The sequence below is a fragment of the Crinia signifera genome, chromosome 3 (genome assembly GCF_055691185.1).
Source record: "Crinia signifera chromosome 3, ASM5569118v1, whole genome shotgun sequence".
In the NCBI taxonomy this organism is placed as follows: domain Eukaryota; kingdom Metazoa; phylum Chordata; class Amphibia; order Anura; family Myobatrachidae; genus Crinia; species Crinia signifera.
This window is the reverse complement of record NC_139219.1, coordinates 243,420,987-243,439,727: the sequence shown is the minus strand read 5'-3', so window position 1 is coordinate 243,439,727 and position 18,741 is coordinate 243,420,987. Positions and strand designations below refer to the sequence as shown.

The following is an 18,741-nucleotide window of genomic DNA, read 5'->3' as shown; positions in this document are numbered from 1 at the left end:
CAGGGATAATACTCATGGCACCTATATATCATACAATAATCCAATGAAGTGCAGACAACAGAAATTGCCTAAAATGTCATAGAATCATCTATCTATAGTAACACATTCCTAATACTACTATAGATAGCCACTTATAGTATACTTAAAGTACATTGCTAGGTCTAAATCAAGGCTGTATTTACCATATACTGTAAGTATACAGAGGCACAGATCATGTGCACGATAATACAGCAGACAGGAGTGACATTGCTTTAAAGCAACTTTACTTTTTTTCACTCTTTGGCTGTCTGGACTGTGCCTGCAGCCTGTAAATATAGGAAGCAGAGAACCGCTAATGTAGGATGTATTTATTAAGACTACAGTATTTATTAATTATTAATCATTCCCCTTTTCACTACACCAGAGAGGTCACTAAACTTGGCTGCTTATAGTTTAGGTGCCAGTCATTACTTTACCTTTCAACCACACCAATCAGGCAAAATCTTGTAATTCAACCCTGTAGGACAAGTGACAAGGTCACTTATGGAATGGTTGAGGCCTCTATGCATGGTGGAGGCAAATGGTCACTAGTACTCCTCTTCAACCTGCATTTATCAACAACGCCAATACTGCCCTCTACCTTGGTCCCTTGGCAGAAGAATTGCACCGCTTGCATATGGTGCAAAATGCAGTTGCCAGACTATTAACTTACCAGTCCCATTCCAACCACATAACAACCATTCTCTACACCAAGGGTGGCCAAACCTGTCCTCAAGATCTACCAACAGTGCATGTTTTCCAGGTAACCTGTGGAACTATAGTAGGAATGAATGCAGCATGTTTTAAAATGTGACAGTTAGTAATGACTACAGCTGTGCACCAGCTAGGTAACCTGAAAAACGTGGACTGTTGGTGGATCTCGAGGACCGGTTTCGCCACCCCTTCTCTACACCCTCTACTGGGAAACTAAGATGGTGGGTCGCTTTCAAGACTGATTTACTGACTTTCAAAGCCCTTCATGACCAAGGCCCAAGGTACTGTACTTGAAGTAGCTGCTGCTTCCTTACTGCCCCTCTTGATTCCTGCAATCTGCAAATAACCTTGAATTTATCTGGGGGTCAAGTTTTTAGCTTTGTGGCTCAGACTCTATGGAACAGCTTTTCCCCACACAGTTAGAGAGGCCTCCACTCAAGAATTTTTCAAAAAAAGACTCAAGACTTTCCTGTTCACTCAAGCATGTCATTAATATCCACTGTTATGTTTGTTTTGTATTTTGTGTTGTAAAAGTAAATGCAAAGCACTTTGAATATTAGAAGAAAAGTTCTGTATAAATAACATCATTACTACTACGGTCATTGCATTATTAGGTGTAGTGGATGTATTTAGGTCCACACTATGCAATGTTCTGCTTCTCACCTCACAATGATATTGCAGCATGAACACATAGTTGAGGTATGTTATACAATACACATTATACAGTAGGTCCAAATGTTTAAAGAGATGGTTTTGGCTTCATATAGTACTAAAGATCATACAAATCTTGTCAGTTTGCATAAATAATGCCCAGTGCCTTCCAACTTACCCAGCACATACACAGTCTCACACACACTCACCTGCACCCCTGACAGTCCCCAGGTGGCCTCCTCAGCTTCCCTAGCATCCATCCAGAGAGGATTGCCCGGTCCCAATGATGCATTGCGCGGGTGATGCACGTAATGCAGTGGTTCCCAAACTGGGTGCCTTGGGTTGGTGGACCAAGATCAATTCATATTATTTATGGCCAATGTACCAGGCAAAACCAGTGCTGGTGGCTGCCAATCATAATATATGTGGACAAACAGAAGCAAATCCTGTCCCTCACCAGATAACTGTGACATATAAACACATTGCATTTTTTTCTGAATTTCTCGATAAGAAGCATTTGGCCTAGGGGTGCTTTGAAAATATTTTGATGCTCTAGGGTGCCGTGATTCAAAAAAGTTTGGGTACCACTGACGTAATGCATTATTAGGACCGAGAATGCCACTGAAGATGGACGTCAAGGTGAGTATGAAAAATGGTACAGACGGGGTAAAAAAAAAGAAAAAGAAAACCCTAATAAACATTTTCCGAAAACCTACGGATTTTGCTGTATAGATAAAATTATATTTATATCGTAGCAATATAAAATACAGGGCTGAAAAATTAAGATACAAATGTCTATGAAACTAGTCCGTTATATAGGCCTCTTTTCTGATGACTTTTCGTTCCTCTTGAAAAATGAGTAGAAAAAAAAAAATGTGTCTGAATTCCTAAATCTAAAAATACATTTTCCTTCAACAGTTCCAATGTTCGCTTTTAAAAATAAAAGAATACACCTCTCATAATTCAGGTTCAATGAAAATACATATATCTCACAGATGTTCTAGCTCCTGCTGTTGTCTGCATTAGACTCATTAACAAGTGCTTAACAGTTGCCTTTTGTAATCTGTACTTAAAATGCAGAACCGTCAAGGTAGTCTATAGTAATGCGAAACACCAGGCAGGCTGCATGTTGTATTACGCATAAACCTGTCATCTTAATGTCCTCCAAGACAGACAAAAGGTGTCTAAAATAAGGCTCAACCCAGAGATTATTAACAACTGTAATTGGTGGTGTATGAAGCATTAATACATTATTAAGTGCTAAACTGTTGGAGGCACCTTTAACAGGTCTACAATAATATGTGACTATGAAGATTATAAAAGAACAAATCAGTAAGTGGGATTTCTTTTTACTAAAATTAACTAACTGCACTTATCCTGGCTAATTATAAAGGAATTATGAACAATAAAGTTTTATTTCCGTTCCTTTTACCATCAGGTTGTGCAATAAAGAATCAAACATTATTAAGGGTGTGCCCTTTTAGCCGCAATCTTTTCTGTCCCCAGTCTTCGGCCTATTCAATTAAAGCAGGTTTTTTGAGGGGACAAAAATGTCAATTGTTCACACGATTTACTGTGGCTAATAGGATACTACCCTTAAATTCTTAAGGCTTATACTACAATCAAGAATTCTACTCAAAACAAACATTTTTTATATAGTCGGGTTCATCAAAAGAAGACCAACATTTTTTTTATTTCAGCTCCTTCTATGTCAATCATTGGCCCAATAAAAGTGGGTATTCTGTAATAAGGCTGTACAGCCCCAATACTACATCCGTTGTCCTAGTATCACTTGCCTGATTCTGACAGACCGTGGCTTTATCATTACAAGAAGCAAGGACGAAACTGCTGTTGGCTTGAGACAGGACAGCAGACCCTGAGCAGAGACCAGCCAGGCTAGAGTAATGTCAGAACCAAGATAACCTACACTTGCCATACAGTATTTCTTACCAAAGTGACTTCCACTAAGATGATCTCAACAAGACACCTGCTGGCTGAAAAGGATTAGAACATACAATAATTCTGCTTTTAGGTGACAGTAATAATAAACTTACAGCTGGTCGACTTGGACGGGTCATATTGTCTTCAGCTTTCACATTAGGTCCATCATTTGGCAACACTGGGGATCCTTCAGGTTTGTTATTACCCGCTAGAACACAGTTTTATGTAACAATGGTCAGTACATTTTACATGATCCAGTTGAGCAGACATGATTAGTGTATATATATATATATATATATATATATATATATATATAATGATAAATAACTGTCTCACTTAACAAGGCTGGTCAGAGACACAGGATGGGGAGTAATGCCTTAAAAGGGGATAATTGAAATGATGGGGTAGATGTATGAAGCAGTGATAACAGAGGAGAAGCGGCATTTGGCAACCAATCAGCACTGAAGTAACATCTATAATTTGCACAATATAAAATTATACAGAGCAGCTGAATGGTTGCCATGGGCCACTTCTGCCTCATCACTGCCTCATACATCTACCCCTATGTTCTAGATATTGTTCTAAACAAGTGTACAGATGTGTCCCTTCTTAATATCACATAAAAGAAAAACCCTCTTGGCACACTGGACGTGCAAAGCGTCTATTTCAGTCAAATTTTGCACCTTAGGGGTGGTATTCAATCTGTCCATTAACAACAGCATTGAAGAATGTCAGATCTGACCTTTTTTAAAGTAGGATTAGTCTTGTCTAGGCAAGGATTGTCGAATTTACAGCTTTTTAATTGAATACTTTAGTCGCATAAGTAAAATAGAAGTGACTAAATTGAATTGCTAGTGAACAATCAATGGGGTGTGCAACATTTTTCCATCAGTGTACAAATGAGTATAAAACTGTAAAAAGGGCTACAAGGCAAGCAGCCATCACATTTCCCCATGCAAGGTTCTGATACGCTTCATCTGCAACTTTGTACAGTATGTGTGTCAAGCAAATTCCTTTAAAGTGGCAGCCCAGCACCTTCAGTACACTGTGTGCTGATCACAGCAATACTCTGATGCAAATAATATGCAAACTATAAAGATAAACGTAAAGATAAATACTGCATGTCAGTCACGCTGTATGGAAGAATGCCAAGTGAGGACATATCTATTCTGCAAACCTGCCTTATGCACTGTATAATGGACAGGCATGTGTATAATACACAGGGAGCATGAGATATAGATTTAATACTTAAATATTTATTTTCCGAGATCCTAATCCTTTTGGAAACATGGGACCATTCCACCGTTTGTAATGTACTCACATCCAGGAGTCATCGTGGCAGCAGCAACCTCACTTTACAGCAGCCTGAACTAATGTTGTGTACACACGGTGAGATTCCCTTGCAATTCAACTTAAGATTTGAGTGCTATGCAATCTTTGCTAACTGTACTATTTACATACAATCTGCATTAGATTTGCATTATATATAGTAACATTGCTGACCTGTCTGTCTATCTGGGTTTCGATTTCTGCTGTCCCTGGCGAGCGTATCGGGATCGCAAGGTAAAAAACCTGTTTGATCTGCATGCGATTTGCATGCGATTTTGACTATATAGTAAAAATCTAATGTCAAATCTCACCGTGTGTACACAGCATTACACAATTTTGTGCGAATACTGGCTGATTTTGGCCCTCAAAGGGGTGACCGTTCACATGAAGCATTGCAGCCCGGCATCTCGCCCACTTCACAAACAATTGGTTTTTAATAGTAGGAATATTTTCGAACTCTCTTAAAAACAATCAATTGTCTTTTAAAGTGGATTCTGCTAATTGTAAAGTTTATCCTATTCCTGGCTGCCATAAGAAAAGACCAATCCACCGAGAAGTGTATGGATCATTGGATAGACATGAATTAGGTCGACATGACTGTCTACACAAGCATTAGGTCAACCTGGGGAAGGTCGACATGGGTTTTTTCAATTTTTTTTGTCCAGAATGTCGACATGGACACCGAAACATTGCACCGCGTCCCCTCGCAATGCTTTGGGCACGGTGCCTCGCTACGCTCAGGACACTATTTAATTCTCCCACCACGCCCAAGTGGATGGTAGGGCATGAAATACCACCTAAAAGGAGAAATGAACTTTGGGTACCCCTGCGCACCCCCTTGCTGCTAAGTTTTTTCTTCCCGGTGTTTCCCAAACACCAAGTGGTTGAGTACAGGAAATGGTGAAATGGAAGAAAACCTTTTAGCGCACTGGGCGTCACTTAGAAAAATATGTTTATTCCATATAACAAAAATGCAAGAAAATACACAAAAAATTGGGCTGTTTGCAGATGTGCATTTTCGTGCATTTTTTTTATATGGAATAAACATATTTTTGTGTGACACCGAGAGCGCTAAAAGGTTTTCTTCCATTTCACCATTTCATGAAATACCGCCTGTCGGCACACGTCGGCTCAAAATAATAATAATTGAAAACCCCATGTCAACCTTTTGAGTGTGGACCTTCCCCATGTTGACCTAATGCTTGTGTCACCCTAATGACCCTGTAGACCTAGTGACCGTATCACACAGAGAAAGGGACATGGTCACAATATGTGGGGGGGCATGGCAGGACCTCTGTGACTGTCTTGTGTCCCAGTGCCTGCCTCTACCTCACCCGGTTCCTCTGGTAGGCCGAAGTCCCAGTACTCTCCACATTCCTGATCCCCCCAACTGCAACCCAGGCTGTATTTATAGACGACTTAACATGTTTAGTTGGAACACATTAATTTCTCACTATTGTTGTTAAGCACTACTTTCTTGTGAATGGCTAACATTATGCTACACATAACTGGAGGGGGGGGGACAAAGTGGGCATTTATTTATAAAATATGCACAGATATGGAAAGATTGGAAAATTGATCCTTTATGTAAAAAAAAAATGCTGAAATTGTAATTGTACAGTGTGAATTAGTTAACATGATTGGAAAATACCACCTAAATGGGAAAACGCGCAGATGAGCTACGATGAAACCTTTACTTGCTAATCCTGTTTTGATAAAAGAAAATCATCTTTTTTATTTGCAACTTTGTTGCATTGTTCCCCAACATTCCTTCACTTTTTCAATTTTATTTTTTTATCTATCTGTAGCCCATTCCTGTTTTATTAAAAACTCCATAACAAAGTTTAGATATTTCATTTGCCATAAATTTACAATATCATTTTAATTTCTGTCAATTAGTTTTGCAGCAAAATCCCCTTCGCATTTCTAGTGACATAATTTGAGCAGAATCTAATAAATGGACTGATGATCTTTTTGAAGGTACAATATATATATATATATATATATATATATATATATATATATATATTCATTCTAGGTGTATGCAAAGCCTGTGGAAGTGAGTGCGACATCCCATGCAAGGCAGAGATACAGCATCAGACATGGAACACTGTGTACTTTGCAAGATCCCATTGTGAATCCGTGTTCTAAGACAAGAGCTCAGCTGGATATAGGACTGAAATGCCAAACATGAGATAAACATGAATCTTTGTAAAGGGAAAATGTTATATTAACCTAATTCGCCTTAGCCCAATGTGAAGCTTCTTGCACACTGATTAAGCTGAAAGCAAAAGTCAGAGCGATGCTCCCACGCACGCAATCTTTTCTGAGAGCTGCATGTGGGTGTACGAGTGCAAGGCACCATTATTATTCAATGCCGTGACAATGCAGCCCTATTGCAAGCAGAGCCTGGTGGGTTATGTGCCTGTGGGTGGATCGCAGAATGTTGATGACCATGTGAGAGAATCTGCAATCATTCTTACCGCGTACTCTGTTGCGTTCACTGGAACCTGCTTGAGAACCAGGCTGAGATCCTCCTTGTGAGCTGGGTTGTGAACTGGGGGTGCTGGAGCTGGAGGAGCTGCCACTGCTAGTCCTTTGAATGGGATTTTCAATGACAGTCTCTGTTCTCCTCAGATCTGGGTTACTATGTAACAAGACAGTCAATAAACAATATATTACACATACACACAAATAGCAACAATAAGAAGACAACGACAAATAATAATAATAGGCAAGTACATCTAAAGGAGCCCATACACGCTCTGTTGTGTCCGGCTCCGTTCTGTACTATGCGATGCGTGCTCCCGCGCATCACATAGTACGGTACAACAAGTATGTGCTGCACATACTTTTTGTACTAGCTACACATCGTTTCGGATCGCAGTGCATGCACAAGGCATGCGATCCGATACGATGTGTACTTTAAAAGTACATAACGGAGCCGCAAAACGGAGCGTGTATGGGCTCCTTAAGGGCTAGGTCTTTGCGTTCCTAGGAATGCAGACACATCAAATGCTTAGCTGATCGGCAAGAAGAATGATGCTTAACATTGGATTTTCCACACACAGACAAGTTACTGTAGTTCAAGTGGTCTGTACAGTATGTACTTGGATGCTTACTCTTCTAACTATTAGAGAACACATTGATGAGAAGCATGGGATTGCAGTCAGTCTTCTGTTGGCTAAAGTGGAATAAACACTGGCATTTAAATCATGTAGTTTTAATGTACGGTAGTCCACACCCATCTGCATTTTACATGCATCATGGTACTTGTATTTGCTGCCCTGCAATAGAAACTATATAATCAATGTTTGATATGCATTTTAACTAACATGGGAGTTCTATGGAAGATGGGATGTTCTCCATAGCAACCAGATTCTATTTATTATCTTCTAGAAGGCGCTAAAAAAATAAGTAAAATCGAATTGGTTGCTATGGGCAACATCCTATCTTCAATAGGACTGCCATCTTCGTAAATTTACCCCTGAACATGTGGGTCTTTACTAAAAGAACATTGAGCAACACTAGAATATGCCATTTACAATGCAAAGATACAGTATATACTGTATAAGACAGTGGGTTATCCAGTCAATAGGTTGACACCACATGGTTGACATTGAAAGGTCGACACGTGAAAAAGAAACCAAAAACAGGAAAAACTCCCGTAACTGTACGTGTCCACTATTTCCATTTCAACGGTTTGCTTGTGGTGACCTTTGGCCTACGTCGATCTTGAGCATGTGGAACATTGTGTGTAAACGTGGACACTGTCGACTCTTTATACCAGGGGTGGCCAAACATGTCCTCAAGATCTACCAACAGTTAATGCTTTCCAGGACACCTGTGGATCTATATTAGGAATAAATGCAGCATGTTTGAAAATGTGACAGTTAGTAATGACTACAGCTGTGCACCAGTTGGTGGTTTGGAAAATGTGGACCATTGGTAGATCTCAAGGACCGGTTTGGCCAGCCCAGCTTTATACCATAACCTGCTTTTTACCTTGCTCTTATAGGTTGTGTGCTCAGTCTGTTTCCCAGATTGCTGCCATTTCCAGTGCAGTTCTTGCGTGCTAGTGCAGGAGATATGGAAGTGGTCCTTTGAGGCACCTGGGATTAGAAAAAGTCAGTCGTTGATCATGTTACTCTCTTGTACGATATGTGAGTTTCAGTCATTTGAGAAAGTAAGCCTTCCCAAAATAGAACACCTATATTTTAAAGGGAGAATGCACAGATGCACTAGAAATAGTACAGCAATAAAAAAGTGAGAATATAATTATATTTGTACAGAGATCACAGCAGTGTTACAGATTTACAGTGATAAGTAATATTTCAACATGAATTTTAAGTTATACAGTAGATTGAAGCAGCTTTAGGTGTAGAGAAAATTTGGGCAAATAAGCGTCCCTCCAGCTGCTGTTGAAAACACATCCCAGAACACCTTGCCACAGTTTTAGCATGCCTTGATAACATACCTGTGGCAAAGCATGGTGGGATGTGTAGTCTCACAGCAGTTGGATTGCCCACCCATGGTGTAGAGGGACAGAGTTGCAGATGCTAGGAGCATCCAAGGGGAAAGATTTATAGCATTACTTGGCAGGGAAAGGATTGTTAAAGAAAATAACAAGCTTTAAGAATAAAGACTCACAAAGGACACAGACAAACAAGACCATGATGAACTTGGTAATTATGTACGTATGTAATATAAGACTTGTGTATACAGGTGTGAGCACAGTCATCATGTTCAACTCTGGTCATTATTTCAAGTGCGGCTGTCAAGGTCAGCCTCACTACCTGGAAGCTTAGTGCATTATGACTGCAAATGAAAAAGGTTTCCTTAATATGATCGTTTAAGGATTCCTCATTTTCTGCAAATGTCTAAAGGATTATAGTGGCGGTGGTCATCTTGCTGATCAAGCCTGTATAATGTGGACTAATATCAACAAGTAATAACGTGAAAAAATGAAGTGAGATGGCTTAAGTTGCATAGAAATCTTTTATATCTTGCTGTGAGAAAATCTTTTTCATGTTTACGGATATTGACTGATTGGATTGTCCGTTTGCATGAAATAACTACTCTGCAGTAAAGCAAATTTCTATTTTCTTTTTTTAAATAAACACAATCTTAAATGAACCTGGTGAATTAAGTGTGGTTATATACGAAACACAGCAGTCACACAACTAATGCCACCTATATCAGTCTATACGGAGAAAAGCTAGCATTTCAATATATTATCAGTTTTTACCAGAATTGTAGGCTGATGCAAATAAAAGTTTAGGTTCTTGACCTTTGGTGGAAGATCTTCCTCCTGGCGTAACCAAGAACTTCGATCAAACTTTTCAATACGTGGAGGAAGCGGAGGATTCTCGGAGGTTGGGTCGGAATTCTGCCTAGGCATCTCTGGGCGGTGAGAAATCCTTTCTTCCTGGAATGCGGACATGCCCTTGGCAGACTGTTCATGTAAAGACTGAGATGCTGACAAGGATGGTCCTGGGGTTTTCACAGACACTAAAAGTGGAAGTTGCTAGAGAGAATATAGAAATCATATGTATTACTGTCTTGCTTGAAATAGCAGCACTTCATTATAAAATGAAAAGATAAAATGTTCAATAGATTCTTTGTTAATCAGCTTCCTACCACCAAAACAAAATCCCTAAACAAAATAACAAATAGATAGATAGATAGATACATATTTTTCATTCTAATGGTGTGTACACATGGGGGCGATATGCCGTGCTATGAGAGTCCTGATGTGATCAGATCGCACCGGGACTCACATCGCACGGCATGCATGGAGGGGCACAACTTAGACTATATAGATTTAGACTATATAGTGCAGAACTGCACTATATAGTCTTGCCTGCCCTCTCTATTTGGCTGCCGATTTGCGCTCACACGGGAGCGCGCATTGGCAGCGCATCGGGCTTGCAAGCCCTAAAAAAGGATGCGATCTGCATGCGATATGGCTTCCGATGTTCACTATATCGGCAACATCGGAAGACATATCTTACCGTGTGTACACACCATAAGTTACATTTATATTATAACAGATCAAGCCTGGCCAAACTACGGCCCTCCAGCTGTTGTGAAACTACACATCCCACCATACAAAGTCACAGTTTTTGCATTCTCTAATAGCAAAAGTGTGGCAAAGCATGCTGGGACTTGTTTCACAACAGCTGGAGAGCCACATGAATACAAATAGCATGCCCCTTCACATAATAAAATTACTGATTCTTTTACACCAAAAAAACCCCCACGTTTATTTTAGAAGAACACATTACGGTTCACCTTAAAATGATGTCGAATGCAAAGCAATGAATCATGGCGAAAATCATGGTGAAAGCCGTTCTCCATCCTAGCATTGACTACACTCTCAACGAATCACAGTAGAAAGCCCATTGAAATACACCAGCAAATTGCAGTGAGCAGGAAATGGAGAACTGGCCGGCATTCATTGTTCGCTTTCGGCAAACAGTGAACATTAAATAGGGTGAATCAGATTTTCAGTGAAAAGATTCACTGCGAGGAGAGAAAACAGCCCGATTCACTGGAAAAAACGGCGAATCGGGAGCATTAAATATTGCCCATTACTGTAAAGTGCAAATCAATTGCTTGTTCTCATTTTTTTTGGCACATTAACAAAACAATATAACACAAAACAAGTGTGAACAAATTATCTGACAAATTGTACTGATAATCATCTTATCTGCATATTCATTTTGCAATGTTTGAGATTGGAAAGATTATTTGTGTAATACAATGTTTGTAATGCAGTGGTTTCAAAAATGGGTGCCTTGGGGTACTTTTAGCAGTGCCCTGGGTTAGTGGTCCTGGTTCAAATTTAATAAATCATAGGCATTGTAATAGACAAAACCACTGCTTTTGGCTTACATTCATAAAGTATGTGGCCAAACAGAAGTGAATACTGTCCCTCACCACATAAGTAAACCTAAAGGAGTGTACAACACAGTGCGATGTGGTGGCTGCCGATATTGAGGCGATATCAGCAGGGGAGGGGGGGGGGGGGGTATGGCCCTCATTTTGATATTGTAGATCAAAGCAGAAATAGACTTGCCTGCGCAGTCTATGGGCTAGATGCACTAAGCCAGTGGTCAGGGAACTCGGTCCTCATTACCCCACGCAGTGCACATTTTGCAGGTCTCCTCACAGAATCACAAGTGAAATAATTAACTCCACCTGCGGACCTTATAAAATGTGTCTGAGTAATTAGTACACCTGTGCACCTGCTGGGTTACCAGCAAAACATGCACTGTGTGGGGTAATGAGGACCGAGTTCCCTGACCACTGCACTAAGCTTTAAAAGTGATAAAATGGAGAGTGATAAACAGCCAGCCAATCAGCTACTGCCTGACATTTTTCAAACACAACCTGTGACATGGCAGGCAGGAGCTGATTGGTTGGTTGTTTATCACTCTCCATTTTATCAGTTTTGAAGCTTAGTGCATCTGACCCTATTTCTGCTTACAATCCCGATGCTGCAGGGATCAAATATGGATTGCATGTAGCTAACACTGTGCAATTCAGGGTCACTTTCTATTCGATTTTGACTATGTAGTCCAAATCGAACTGAAAGTGACCCTGAATGGCACCATGTGTACACAGCATATGGGTAACAAATAAAACACAACTTACGGTACTTAGACTGGTTTTATATTGCTTTTCTTAGTAGAGAAGAAACTTGTGTAACAATGTTTCCTCAACAGAGATGACTTTTTGTTAATAAAAGGATGCACACCTAATGCGTAGCTGACAATCCTGTCCAGTATATAAAACATTCTTCAAATTACTGACACTGTATTGCATATAACCAGGAGGCAGAACAAAACAATACTGTATGCTAAAAGACATCGGAGCAGATGTATTAAGCTTTAACAAGAGATAAATCCAAGGGTGATAAGGAGAGATAAACGTCCAGCCAATCAACTGCCATGTTAAAGCCTGTATTTGAAAAAAGTCAGTAATGCAGCCCACACACGCACCGATCCCGGCGTGCGTTGTGGGCTTAACTAGCACACACAGCATCGCATCGTATGCCTTGTGCATACGATGTGCATGCGATGCGATGCTGTGCTAGAAAAAGCTAGTACAAAAAGTATGTGCAGCACATACTTTTTGTACTGTACGATGAGGTGCCGTGGGAGCGCGCACCCCATCGTACAGCATCGCACCGCCCGCTTCGGTGCGTGTGTGGCCTCCTTAAGGAGCCAATTGGCTGGACGTTTATCTCTCCTTATCACCCTTGCATTATCTCGTTAAGGCTTAATACATCTGCCCCATTGATCTATATCTGTTTGATATCTGCATAATTGGTACTGGTTTCCTAGCACGGCGCCCATCGCATACCATCACATACCGTATTTAGTGGTGTGCGATGCAATCTTCCCGTTAAATTAACAGGAGTGCTTGTACAATGAAATATCGCATAGCATCGCATGCCAGCAAATGGCATGCAATGCGATTTTTAATTGTACAAGCACCCTGATGGGTGCTTACAATGTTAAATGCACCCCCATTGTCAACGCCACCCCCACTATCAACGCCAACCCGAAGCATGGCGAGCGTAGCGAGCCCGCGAGGGGCGGCGGTACGCGTCTTCCAACCTTTTCATATCCCCACTATCCACGTCGGCGTGGACTTGATTTTAGATAGTGTGGCGAGTGCAGCGAGCCACTGAGCCCGGAGCGTGGTGAGCGCAGCGGTCCCCGCGAGGGGACGTGGAATACGAGCCCGAAGCGTGGCGAGTGCAGCGAACCCGGCGAGGGGACGCAGAATACATTTTACATGTATTCTGCGTCCCCTCGCGGGCCTCGCTGCATTTGCCACTATAATCCGTGTCTGCTCGCCACCCTTCGGGCTCGCTGCGCTAGCCACACTACCTAAAATCAACTCCACACCGACGTGGACAGCGGGGGCATGAAAAGGTCGGAGGACGCGTACCGCCGCCCCTCGCGGGCTCGCTACGCTTCGGGTTGGTGTTGATAGTGGGGGTGGAGTTGACAATGGGGATGCATTTAACATTGTAAGCACCCATCAGGGTGCTTGTACAATTAACAAATCGAATTGCATGCCGCTATATTGCATGCGATGCGATGCGATGCAATTCGATCAAAATCGGGGGCGCCGTGCTAGGAAACAAGTACCGCATTATCTTCCCCTGATTCATACATGAAATATGCTACTGTGGAATTTATCACCTCTCATGTTTTTTCATTGATTCTATCCATTAATTTATACAAAAGTAATCAGGCTCACTGGCAGGGCCGCCGACATGGGGGTACTTGAGTCCTGGGCCCTGCCGCTCTGACAGAGGGTAGGGGCCTGGGCAACTCTCCCCAGCAGCACGGTAGTCACTCTGACCCCCGCCCACCCCTTCACTGTCTGTCGCTTGAGCCTGCTGCCTGTTTTTAAATTCCCGGCGACCACGGCAGCACATTGTGACTGCGCACTCACATCATCCTCCAATGAGAAGCCGGCCGCCAAGACTCAGGAAAGGAAGCCCCAACAGCGGCATGACAATGACGTCACGACGCGTGTGACAACCGAAGAGCAGCGCAGCGGCAGCACAATCAGGAGACTTGCTGCTGCATGCTGCATATGGAGAGAGGAGCTGCCAGCCACCCTGAGTCTCTGTCTGACCCCGCCCCAAGGTAAAAATGCATTTAAAGTGCCAGGGGAGGGGATGGGAGGGGGCGGGAATGCGTGCCCACTGCCCACCAATTTGTCCTATTTTGTCAGTCCTGGGCCCCACAATGTCTGATGGCAGCCCTGCTCACTGGTATATATTTTTTAGGTTTTAAGGGGCGCATTTATCATTATATAGCGATGCCGGCGTGATGACATCGCCGGGCATCGCATTGCGGTATCATCTGATACCTCCTGGATGTATGATTAGGGGGGCGCAGCCCTGACCCGGAAGCCGGCGGGTCTACTCATGCGCGGTTATGCGCTGACCCCCGCCGACCTCTCTGATGTGTAGCCATAGGCTACAATAGGCTATCTCCATATCAGAATGGCGATAGCCCAGGGGTGCCATAAAGAGTACTGAGCACTGCATCATTTTTCATATTTCCATTTCTTATATCATGGAATAATTTTTTTTTTCAGGTTTTCTGTCACAGATCAGCAAAAAAAAAATACTCTAATTGTAAGAACAACTTCATAAAAATGGCACATATAGGCGAGCTTTCTGACTGCAGTGACATGACCTGCTGTCTATACGTTGTGCAAATAATGTAACTTGTGTTGGTGTTTGTGATGCAAAATTACAGCAGAAGTGAAATGCTTATCCATTGAGCTACAAAAAGCAAGTATTCTAGCTTAGCAGCATATTGTAGTATAAGCCAAGTATTATCTTACTAACAGAACACTGCAATTTAATATCTACTTTACAGTACTCTACATAACTCAAAGGGTCTACATACAGTATTTTAAAAAAATAAAAATAAAATAAAAACCTATAACGTACAGTAAGTAAAATCAGCAAGACAGATATTTCTGCTCCCTAAACATCAAATTTCCATTAATGGCATATACCCATGGGTTTAACACTTTTCATTTTACATTAAATATTAACTTTTGAAGCAAATGGGAAAATCCCTTTTCCTCTACTACCTGTGTTTATTTACTTTCTTCAGATCTAAAGATCAAACATGTAATTGTTTCAACTGTACAGTGATGTGATTGTTTTAACGTCTGGTACTGGATTCACACTGATAAGATGATGCAAGCATGATGTGCCTTTATTGTGGACTTAGCCAATCTTTGTATTGTTTGCATCCTTTTCATCAACCACTAGTGGAAGTAGATAAGATTTTCAATTTTATTATTGCAAACCGTAGCCGGGAAAAAAGTAGTGTGAACAATTATGCAGAAATAGGAAGTACTAAAGAATATATATATATATATATATATATATATATATATATATATATATATATATATATATCTATATCAAGAGAAACAAAGGTAGTTCAGTGTGTCACCAAAGCAAGCCAGGCATACACTGATACTGTAGTAGAGCCCATATATACCAGAGCCAATCTGCACTAAACACATGTAATTATCATTATAAGTAACAGCCATGTCAATGCGGACCTCCCTCCAGCGGCAAGATCCAACACATTACAAACCACTGTGTATTTGACATACCAATATAGCAGCTAACATAAGACCTAATAAATGCATTGATAAGTATAAAGCCTTGCTAGGCACTAGTGGGACATAGAAGGAACAAATAGATTTCCTAGCTGTTTAAAACACAAGATAAGATGCAGGAGCCAGCTTGTCCAAGCGCCCCGAGACCGACACAACTCAGCAGCGGTACCTGGAACCAGACCTGTGCGGCTCAACTGCGTTCCATGGACTACGGATACCCGCAGTGGTCACATGATCAACGCAGTATCATATGCACTGAGGCCGCGCACTGCTACACATGGCAACCAGAACAAGACATGCATGTCACGTGCACGTCAATTGCATATATTGAAAGATTTAGACAAATACAGTGTTATAACATACTACCAAATCGTACCATCAATGATGGTGGTGTCCGGTAATGTATGCACAACCAGGACAACCACGGCATGGGGACATAGGTAATTAGCATGCTATGATGTCATATACAGGGTGTGTTAGGCGATCTGCAAACTAGGGTACACATGTCCAGACCGAAACTTGGCCACAAAAAATGTCAAAAAATATTAAAGATATAGGAATCAAAAAGACAATAAACTGAAGTAGAGCTCCTTTCAAAAAGGTCTGTACCTCTGGTATGGAGGCCAGCCAGCGGTGGAAAAACACTGAAAGAGCGGAGATCTGCACCTTGAGAGATCCAAACCGAAGGCCCTTGTCTGAAAAACTGCTTTTGGGGTAGATCTTTGTTCGCACCATGCAACGTAAGCCTTCCAAATGCGGTGATAATGGACTGATGTAACTTCCTTTCTGCCCTTTATCATAGTAGGGACTACGGTTTGAGGAATTCCAAAAGCAGATGCTTTTAGTTTTGGTAAACGAACGGTCCTTGCTGGAGCAGGTCTTGCCTGAGAGAAAGGCACCAAGGAACATCTGCTTGTAGAAGCCTGAGATCTGAGTACCAGGCTTGTCTGGGCCAGTTCGGGGCTATCAGGATTACGGAAGCGGACTCTCTTTATCTGCTTTAGTACCCTTGGTATTAAGGGAAATGGAGGAAATACGTAAGGGAAATGGAGGAAATACGTAAATCAGATTGAAGGTCCATGGAATAGATAACGCGTCCACAGCTAGTGCTGCAGGGTCCCGAGATCTGGCACAGTAGAGCGGGAGCTGGGGATTCAATTTGGAGGCCATAAGGTCGATCGGTGGAATTCCCCAATGCTGAGTCAGTTTGACGAATATCTCCAGGTTGAGGGACCATTCGCCTGGGTGAAAGATAGTCCGCCTGCCAATTCTCCACCCAGAGAATGAATATTGCCGAAAATCCTGTCTAGTACATCTCTGCCCATTCCAGTATTGGGCGTACTTCTCTCATCGCCCCCCTGCTCCTTCCAGGAGGTTGTGTGCCTGGTATAGGGCAGCCGGATGGCTCTGAGCTCTAGGATATTTATGGGCAGCCTGGATTATTTTCTGTAAAGCCAGAATCTTGTCCAAAGGGAGTGAGACGGATTTATGTGGGACTTCTTGAAGTTCAAGACCCAACCATTTTGGGTCAAGAAGTTGCATGTGAGCAAGGCATCGGCTATAAGCTTTTCCTGACATGGGGCCTTGATGAGTAAGTTGTCTAAGTATGGGACAATTGTAACTCCTTGAAGCCTCAAGGCTGCCACCAAGCAGGTTATTATTTTGGTAAAGACCCTGGGGGCCGAAGATAGGCCGAAAGGGAGAGCCCTGAATTGATAGTGGCAGTCCTGTACAGCGAACCGTAGAAAACGCTGGTGTGGCTCCCAAATGGGGACATGAAGATAAGCATCGGTACTTGTGTACTTTCACGGCTCCCATCGCATGCCATATGTAGTGGCATGCGATGCGATTTCCCCATGTTTTTCAGCATTTTTGATAAAATCGCATGCGATCTGATGCGATCTGATGCGATGCGATGTAATTTTTCACAGAAATTATGGACATGAGTTGACATCATGTAAAATGTACCCCAAATGTCATTTTTCACACTGTACCACCCCCACTATCAACGCCAACCCGAAGCGTGGGGAGCGCAGCGAGCCCGCGAGGGGCGGCGGTACGTGTCCTACAACCTTTTCATACCCCCACTATCCACGTCGGCATGGAGTTGAGAATAAAAAGTGTGTCGAGCGCAGCGAGCCACCGAGCCCGAAGCGTGGCGAGCCCCGCGGATACCTTCACAGTTATCCGTGTCCCCTTGCGGGCTTCACAGGTATCAGTGTCCCTCGCGGGGATCACTTTCTATTCTCAACTCCACGCCGACGTGGATAGTGGGGGTATGAAAAGGTCGTAGGACGCGTACCGCTGCACTCGCAATGCTTCGGTTTGGCGTTGATAGTGGGGGTGGTACAGTGTGAAAAATGACATTTGGGGTGCATTTTACATGATGTCAATTCATGTCCATAATTTCAGTGAAAAATGACATCTCATGCGATGCGATTTTTCCCTGTACGATGCACATCGTGGGAGCCGTGAATGTACACAAGTACCTAAGCATCCTTTATGTCCAAGCACATCAGGAACTCCTGTGGTTCGAGGAACGGATTGATTCCATTTTGAATTTTTGGTAACAAATATATTCCTTGAGGTCTTTTAAATTCAGTATAGGTCGCACCAAGCTGTCTGGCTTGGGGACCACAAAAAGACTGGAGTAGTAGCCTTGTCCCCGCTGGAGCGTAGGGACTAGGATAATAACGCCTAAATCCAAAAGACCCTGGATGGCTCTGCAAAGAGCTAAAGGGCTTCCTCTAGTCTAGGGAGGCCTATTCGGAAGAATCAAGACGGAGGTGGTGACATGAACTGTAGTCTGTAGCCCTGTGAGACCCACGCATCTCTGCAGTGGGTCCACCAGATCTCAGTAAACAGTAACAGTTTGGCGCCCACCGTGGGATCTCCCACGTGAGCTGG

At 42.4% G+C, this 18,741-nt stretch overlaps 1 protein-coding gene across 16 annotated transcripts in view; it reads right to left on the bottom strand.

Annotated features, from left to right (window-relative positions):
* Positions 1-18,741, bottom strand: part of TNIK (TRAF2 and NCK interacting kinase) — a 275,815-nt gene that overhangs the window by 39,336 nt on the left and 217,738 nt on the right. For 9 of the 16 annotated variants that reach the window (XM_083177758.1, XM_083177755.1, XM_083177756.1 and 6 more), the window contains 4 exons: positions 9,902-10,180; positions 8,659-8,765; positions 7,137-7,300; positions 3,438-3,532 (listed from right to left, as the gene is read on the bottom strand). In XM_083177758.1, coding sequence (XP_083033884.1) covers positions 3,438-3,532; positions 7,137-7,300; positions 8,659-8,765; positions 9,902-10,180 — 645 coding nt within the window. The remainder of the gene's footprint in view (positions 1-3,437; positions 3,533-7,136; positions 7,301-8,658; positions 8,766-9,901; positions 10,181-18,741) is intronic. The other 7 variants (XM_083177757.1, XM_083177763.1, XM_083177765.1 and 4 more) reach the window with 1 other exon arrangement.